General features: G+C 41.9%; 1 protein-coding gene across 1 annotated transcript; it reads left to right on the forward strand.

Moving 5' to 3' along the window:
* The first annotated feature begins 1,776 nt into the window (after nt 1-1,776).
* On the forward strand, nt 1,777-8,262 carry LOC136450244 (probable plastid-lipid-associated protein 14, chloroplastic). The gene is made up of 13 exons (XM_066450620.1): nt 1,777-2,192; nt 2,301-2,344; nt 2,419-2,497; nt 2,572-2,694; nt 3,023-3,205; nt 3,287-3,373; nt 5,333-5,439; nt 5,571-5,658; nt 6,110-6,190; nt 6,271-6,347; nt 6,590-6,725; nt 6,904-6,966; nt 7,395-8,262. Exons 1-13 carry the CDS (start codon nt 1,935-1,937, stop codon nt 8,016-8,018), a joined length of 1,950 nt encoding a protein of 649 aa, XP_066306717.1. The 5' UTR covers nt 1,777-1,934; the 3' UTR covers nt 8,019-8,262.
* Nucleotides 8,263-8,982: the final 720 nt, after the last annotated feature.

The following is an 8,982-nucleotide window of genomic DNA, read 5'->3' on the forward strand; positions in this document are numbered from 1 at the left end:
TCAATAACCAAAACCAAACGTACAACCACCCACGGTGCATCCTCTGGCACTCGGTCCCTCAATCCCTCAATCCAAGCCTCCACGTTCGTCCTTCACCGCTCTTAGTCCATCGGCACGAACTCGCTTGACCTCCCCCATTGTCGTTGACTGTCTTAGTGCTCCACACCAGTGCATCTTGAGCCAAGAGATATGTTACATAACACCACACTCAGGCTAAGGTTAGTCTCAACACTAAACCAAAACTTGATCATCTCCTGACAATCACTCATCACTCATCACACATGGGACACATATCGACCATGTGTTTGCACTAGCCAAAGTCTATAACGCTGAGTGGAGATCTACAATCAAGAGAGTTAGTACCTGTACCTATGTAATCCCAATCTGTGAGGGTGGATGAAGGGAGGAGGCTAGACCTTGTAAAGAACAAGATCTTGTTGGGAATACACAGAAGTTGTTCTCTGAATCTCATTCTCAAAAGGGTCTCCTTTGTTTCCCCTTTCTCGGCGCCTCTCTTTTCAGTGTTTTGTTTGATTTATTCGATCTGAGTTCCTTTGGTTGTTTCGTTTTGTTCTCCACGTGCTATGACATCTTACGAAGGTCCCTACCCAACAAATTTGACAGATTCGTCACGAGCACGAAGATTTGCAATTTCTACCGTCTTGGAGAAAACCCAACTTTTGTGATGGAATTCAAGATCTGTTTTGATTATGAGGGTTTGGAGGTTTTATCTTTTGGGAAAAGGGTCACAACACCCTCAACAACATCATAGTAACGCGACAGAGTCACCCCGAACAAGGAATGTTTGAAGAGCAAGAGCTCATGAAAAGCCCTGGATGAATCATGTTGATCCTATAAAATGCGCTTATGAAGACCGCGAGCTCTTGAAAAAGTATATCGTCGGTACTCTAAAGACGCATAATGAAAAAAGCTTCTCCAGGTAACGACTTCGAGAAGGAGAAAGGTGGACAATAACAAGTTCTCGACTCCTAAAGGATGCCTCATGATATTTGAGGGCTCCAACACTTATGGGTTAAGGACGAGACACAAGCTTACCTTTTTGTGATGTCAATGGCTCGTATCTGACTGTGTCACAATAAGTGGTTCGAAATAGCCATTACCTTCGATAGATCTGGCAGGTTCCCTCTCATTGTTGACCCAATTATGGGGAACTTGAGATTCTTCGAGGTACTCATGGATGGTAGTAGCGGCCTTAAGCTTCCATACATCAAAGTTTTGTTATCACGATGGTCCTCCGTTCTGAGATCTAGCAGACTAGCACATCCTTCCACGGGGGGCGTGCCTAGACATGCGCATCCTTCCACGGGGTACCTAGACATCAAGCTAGGCCAGCCGAGTTTTCCTTCCAGTGACCAATAACAATCTCAACAACTATTGCATCGAGCCCTCACCTTTGAAGCGATCGATTTCTCGGGTAACAATCACATTATCTTTGTGCAACTATGCTACACGAAATTCATGACAATTATAAATTATATCCCGATCTCAACGGTATAAAAACAGTATAATTTAACTGATGTTCTAATTTTTAACTGTAGAAGTATTTTCTGAAAACTGAACCAAACACAGCCTAAACTAACAGAGCAGCGGTAAGAGCCGGTAGACACAGCACGGTGGACCACTCGACTCCAGCGTTCCAGACGGCAGAAACGGACAGCGTCGGCGCACGTCCGAGCTGGCGCACCGGGCCTCTAAAAAAATCGTGCCTCGGCGCGGCGCGGGGGTGAGGCGGACGCGCGCTGGGCTCATGGCAGCTACCGCTCCGCCGCTTCCCCGCACGCAACCGCCTCACGCCTCTGCCTCTTCTTAAGTCAGTCCCCGAGCTTTCCTCTCCCTCCACTTCGCCGCGACGATCTCCTCCCACCCGTAGTCCGTAGACCAACAGCAACGATACTAACCAGTGCCAGCCCCGCATGCCTCTCTTGGCGGCTGCCGCGGCCGTTGCCGCCTGTCCTTCCCCGATCGTCCTCACCCGCCCTCTGTGCCGTATCGAGGCGCATCCGCGGCGCCGGCGGAGGTTCCGGTTGGAGGCAAGCTCATCGGCGTCCGCGTCAGCTCCCGCGCCGGCCGCGGCGGATGAGGGAGGCGGAGCGGGGCCGTGCCCCGTGGTCAGGTTCGACATGTCCGACTTCACCGTCGCCGACCGCGTCAACGTCGGGCTCCATGGACGGGTAGGTGCTGATCGGGTCTTCTGATTTGCTCTCCAGCTCGCTAATTTTGTGGCGCTTCTCCTCCCGTTTTGCTAATGGTTGGTAATTTGTTTTTGGTTCGGGATGCAGTCGGATGAGACGATCTTCGAGGCCACGGTGTGCGATCCGAGCAGGTCAGTGCGTAGGACACTCTAGACAGTACGAATTCGTCGCATTCGTGGCGATTGTTTCTGATTTTGGCGTTCAGCGAGCTGTATGGGTCAACGGTGGTGCTGCGGCAGCTGAAGAGTTTGCAGGCGAAGCGCAGGGGGCGTCGCGCTCTCGAGGTGGGGTTCATCTACTGTGAACTACAGTATTGAGTTAGTTCGTTGGCTGAGCTTGCGTGTTTGTGTGATTTTAGGTGCTGAAGAAGCTGGCTCGTCGCCAAATGATGTACCACTCCTACGCTCTTCAGGTCCATGGTTACATTGCTCCGTGCAATGCCGTGGAGGAGGAAGATGTCCCGTTAGTATTGGTTCATGGGGTTAGTGCTTTTCTCTTACTCCCTCAAGCTGATCTGGCTTATCTTAAATGCCACAGTGTCATTTTCAGGTTTCAATTTGGGATCTAGTTGCCGTTTGGAGTCATTTTCATGCCCGCTCTTAGGTTTTAGGTGTATGTAGGTGTAATTGACACATTAATTTTGTATATTCTCCCAACAGAATATTGGAACTTTTCAGAGCTATTTTCGTGTATACCTTAACTTTTCAAAAAGGGTTAGATTTTGCTTCCCTATGGGTGGAACAATTCACTGACTGAAGCACTGGTTTTGTTATCCATTGACCATCATTTCATTTATAAATTTTGTGCAGTATCATGGGAGTCATTCCCTGCGTCACTGGTTGCAACTCTCAGATTGGCTCCCAACCTTAGAAGCAACATTAGCATTGGACGAAGAACAAGTCAGGAGGGTAGGAGATGACTCTGTTGGAGGACCAGCTGTAACTCGACAGCTGCGTCTAATCAGGATATTGATGAGAGACCTTTTGATTGGTGTAAGATGCAAACACTAGATTGCTTGAAGTGCACTCAGTACCTGTTGATCTGGAATTGAATAAGCACCTTATTTGATGCAGGTAAATTATCTACACAGCCATGGGCTGGCACATACTGAGCTTAGATTAGAGAACGTTCACGTGAGCCCAATAGACAAGCATGTTAAAGTAAGCAGCCTTTCTTTTTGTTTATGTAAAATTGTTGTCTTCTGTCCTTACAATCATGCATTGGTAGTTTACCGTGGACATTAAATAATATTTTTGTGCAATGTAGCCACACAACTGGAAAATTACATTGCTTATTCCACATGATTTTGCATAAAAAAATTGGCTGATGGGGGAAAGACTGTCCCCACAGTATTGCACTAAGAAGTTCTCAGTTAACCAACCGAGAAAAGGTTTCGAGTCCTGGCTTCACCCCTATAGGGCCGCATCATTACCTGGGCTTGTGAGTGATGACCACTGCCACTACCCCTGTAGGGCTGAACCATTACCACAGGTGGCCAGTGGCCTTGCCACTATTTTCTAGGGGTTGCCAGAGAGGGTCTTTTTTTGTGCCGCAAATCCTGTCTAGCAGCTCCCTCACCTAGGGAGCTAACAGTTACACTATGGAAGCATTGGCATGGTTTTTGCATCACATTTGGTCAGCATAGTGTCCTCGTATGTTCAAATGGCACTGTACCTGGTTGCAATTTAACTATTGAATTGACTATATTTAAGTATTCACCTAGCAATTCTAAGCGTGCTAAATCTTGTTATTGTAATCACTGTTTTAAGCTGAACAATTCATATAGACTCAACCTGTTAAATGACAAATCAACAGTTAACTCTAACCTATTGTATACCAATATAAAAAACAGTTTATGTTCAACTTTTTAAATTGAGTAATTAGGGGCGTCTCCAATGGTCTGACTTAGAGCTAGCTGAATCAATTTTTTACTCGCTGAATAGTGCAAAAAGCAAATGCCTGCTCCTATCTTTCCTCTCCACGTTTGCCAGCTTGGAACCAGTGCTAGCTTATATTGTTGGAGACGCCTAGGTGCCATGATACCATAGGCTCTCAAATTTTAACCATTGTTAATTATGACAGCTACAACTGGACTGTCATGTGGGCTACACATTTCTCTTTGCTCTTTCTGCAGCTTTAACTCTTGATAAATGCACAACTAGATTCCAACAAGATTGAAGAACATGGTCTCTCTTCTAGCTATAAAGTTGCTGCTCAAATATCAATGCTGTTTGGAAAATTCAACTTCTAACTAAAAATGCTGAGCTAGGCTACCAGAGTTGAAATGTCATGTTGTACATCAACAATCTTACATTCTGGCCACAACAATATTTTTCAGTGTTTTTTTAGATTTATTTTCAGTTCTTAATGAGTTAATAATCCTCTTTTTGAGGGAAAATCTTTCTCAGATTCGTACTATGGTAAAGGATCCAAATACCACAAACTTGATTTGGTTTATGAAAAGTTCTTAAATTTGTGTAGATTATTCTATTAGCAAAATTGCAAAAAGTGTTTGGACAATGCTACCTTCTCTTGATTGGAAATATTATGTGCAGTATTGATGGAAACAAACACCTAGATTCTATAGTTTCTTGAATGAATTATGTGAGCCAGACCAACAAGAATACCAATTAGCCATTTGTCTTCTTTGTCTAATTGAATATGACATTTGAACCGCATATACCTTTAAGCAAACTTATTATTATTTTTTTATAAAATTAAGCAAACTTAATATGGTACTTAGCATTCTTGGGTCATAGCTATTAATCCTATCTCTAAGGAAACTAATCCCTAAAAAGAGCTACTTTATTTGGTGCCAACTTGCCATGAGCGCCACTTGGCCCAGTTATGCCCTTGATCCACACCCATGAAAATATTGATGTACAGAAATGCACCTATACGACTTGCATATACACATTCATGAAATTAATCTATGAAATATATAAACTGAACCAAAACATATAATTAATGTTCAAGGATTAAGTCCATGCCCAATAAGCTCCACATAATTACATATGTCTAACTGTCTAAGTTATACTGTCCCAATGTTCTATGGATATTCTTTCATCCAAACCTAACTTAACTAGCCCCTTTGATGGCTTATTTATTTATTTATTTAGGTCGGTATTCTTGGAAATGCTGCTGATTTTCATGACAATGATCCTAGCAGTAGTACAGTAGCAAGTAACAATGACAGGCGGAAAATGATGATAGCCTTTGATATGAGGTAAGGTTTAGATAAAACAAAGAAGCTTTTGTACACATCCATTTTAATGCTTTTAGAATAGTATAGTTAGCATGGAGTATGAACCCTTATATTCTTCAACTTAGTCTAACCTTTTTATTTTTGGTCTCTAGATGTGTTGGCTTCATCATGGCAAAGATGGTTTTGAGAGAGCTAATGGATTCTTCAACTTTCTTTAAATTCAAATCATTCATGACAAAGGTTTGTTTTGTGTCTTTCCATCGAGTTACATCCTGTTGCCACTTTGCAATTCAAGCCTTTACCTAACTAAGATCTGTGGTAGCCATATTATGCTCATAGTGGCACAGTATATCACCTTGCATTTAAGCACCATTGCTATGAGCTTTGCACGGCAGTGCAGAATTATCGAAGTGCCATCCTGAGCCAATGAATGCCTGCCTAATGAAAACATATGCTCCAGAACTCTGTCATGTTTTATTGCAAGATATTAGATGTTCTTCTGGCCTTCAATATTAGGCTTTTTTTTTGGTTTAGCTGAAATACATGCTTTATTTACTGAAAAAAAACCTGCCTGGTTTCAGTATTTAATGTCACATATTGATGCAGACAACTTCAATGTTAAAAATTTTGGTAAATCTTATCATAGAACTGACAAAACTATTATTTCCTTTCTTGGTTTCTTCTATTTCAGGGAAATGACCCATCCTGTTTGCGTGAGTTCCTACTACCAACTCTCTGCCAAAATTCTACATCTGGGAATATTGGTTTGCAGGCAAGTATTTATATTTCCAGTAATTTATTGGTATATCATTTCTTCAAGTAATCTGATTGTCTTTTATTACTGTTACTTAGATGCTAGATAGGCAGTGGGGTGCTGGTTGGAATCTTTTAGCCTTATTGCTGGCAACAAAACCGGAGAAAAGGATAAGGTAAGATATCAACATTGCTGGTAAATTTGCAAGTTAAACACTGCAGATTCTGTACATTCTGCATTGTAAAAGGATAAGGATTCTTTCCAGCATTATAAATTCGCAAGCTAAACACTGCAGATCTCCTTGTGCAAAAAAAAAAAAAAACCCTACAGATTCTGTAAACGAAACCAGAGAAAGATAAGGATTCTTTCCAGAGTTATGAAGTTGTAAGTTCTTACTGTCCTGCGTCAATTCTGCAGTTGTGTTGATGCATTGCGGCACCCATTCCTTTGTGGGCCAAAATGGCGTATAAGTCCATCAGTGAATCTCATACGTTGGAGCTTGGGATCAACTGCTGTCCGCATGGCTGAAGATTATATCTATGGACATCATCAGGTACTAATTTTCTGCACATGGGTGGATCATGTCTCAACTTCGTCCTGAGTCTTGCCAATAGGCTTGATCTCGCACATAATTGACGTATGAAGGATATACATGTTATCCATCCCATCTCATATCATCTGACAATTCTTGTTTTAAATAAACTTATAGACTCCCTTTCTCATATTTACAGCGTAGACGTTTAGCATATTTTGTTGAATTGATGGAGGTTCTAAACCCTAACTTAAGAACACAGGTAACTTCTTACGCTTCAAGTTCTGACAATAATGAACTATGTTTCATGAACATTTTCCTGACATAGTTATGTTGTTAGCATGCTTCCCAATTTGGATCAGCCATTATATTTTCTTGCTTACAATAGTTATGCCATAAATTCTTTGGCGCTTTTGTTCTTGTAACCTTTCCAATGTGGCAATGTTCCTTTGCCTTTCTCCTTTTTCTTTTCCTTTTCCTTTTAGCTTCTCTCTTTGGGTTGTGTGCCCTTCTGGGTGTGTTCGGCTATGCTGGGTTTGTTGTATTTGTTCTTCTCTTCTTAGTATAATGATGGGCAGGTTTCCTACTGGTTTGAGAAAAAAAAAACTATGCCACAAATTTGCTTGATTTGTTCATAACACCGTCCTCTGATCGACATTATTGTTTTTTTTGGTGCTTTTATTCATTTAGAATTGGCTTCACCTCCTACCTGGTCGTTGGCGCCTCTTGTACTGCACTGGAAGACACATTGGCCTAACACTTCGTCAGCCTTCCCCTAGAGTCCTCATCAGTGATGTGTACCTTACAGTTAGTTCAGAGTCAGTCGATCCACTCTTCTCTCTGACCTCAGATACTGGTTTCAGAATTATGCCAGAATCTAATTGGCCTCACGACAAATCTGGCACTGAAGGAGTTTTGTCTGTCACCACATCAGCAAGGATAGCTGCTGGGAGGATTTATATTAAGGAACATGACAGTGAAGAGATTAGGGTCACATCTTCTAGATCTTCTAGGAGATATCTTCATGGTAAATGGGGAAAAGTTTCACAAATGAAGGAGCTTCCATCTAGTCTCCCTACTGTAAGCATTGCTGCTATGGATGAAATCGACGTATCGATGAGCTGCGACTCGAGCTTGAATGTCAATTCTGCACAAAACGTACTGCAAGAGATCCGTACACAGACCCCACCGGAAATGTTTGATTTGTCAAAGATTGTTTGTGGGACATACATTGATGCGAGGTTGATGATTCTCCGTGGTGTTAACGGGTCGGCTCTGCTCTTCACTAGGGCAAATCCAACGAGTGACCCCTGAGGCGACTCCATTCGGCGTTCGCCATGTAACGCGTATTCTTCATCTGTACGTACTATGTATTTCTAGCCGTACATTCATTTGTAACTAGTGTAGATAAAACAAGGTGCATAGGCCATAGGTAGAACGTTAAATATTCCATTTTAAAAATGATTTGTTGCTTCCAAGTACGAAGCCTCGGCAGGGCTTGAGCTGATAAATAATTGCTCTTTCCTCCCGATTTCTTGAGGCCAATGAAAATTTCTCATTTCTTGAGGTCAAATTATTTTAAGTATAATTAAATTGAAATAAAAAATACTAATATTTATGATATCAAATAAATATTATTAGATTGCACTACACGTCCCTGCGCGCAGCATCGACTAGTTAAATATGTAAAAAGAGTACGATAGTATGCTCTATATACCAACACAGTTTTTCATATATGCAATATGTATGGAATGGTAAGTGAAAAAATAGACACATAACAAATTATGCACATCAATAATAGAGAAAACTTAAACGTATATCTACACCCTCTAATACAATTAAATACATCATTTTATCAATATATTGTAGATATCCAACCACACAAACCTTAAATCCAGCAATACCTTATGAAACCATGAAATCAAGACATATGGTTGGGAGGGGGATGGGTAATTGTAAACAAAATCATTGAATATATGGGGGTACGATGCGGGCACCATTGGTGAGTCCTTCGAGCTGGAGTAGAAGAGAGGGATGTGCGCTTATAGAGGCTCGGTCACGTCAAGGGAAATGGTGTGACTATAGTCACGCTAGAGCATGTGGCGCATTTGATCCTGCCACGTCATCTCCATTTATCGCGAGGTCCTTTTTCGCTCGTCATTATGGCATCTTGAGTCACGCAATATATAGTAGCATAGTCCTATTGTTTTTTTAGGAACATATAGCCCTATTGCTGTGTCACAGTCTCAGTTTGCTCTTTGGCGTCAAAAAAGATATT

This window comes from Miscanthus floridulus, chromosome 5, assembly GCF_019320115.1.
Source record: "Miscanthus floridulus cultivar M001 chromosome 5, ASM1932011v1, whole genome shotgun sequence".
Classification (NCBI taxonomy): Eukaryota; Viridiplantae; Streptophyta; class Magnoliopsida; order Poales; family Poaceae; genus Miscanthus; species Miscanthus floridulus.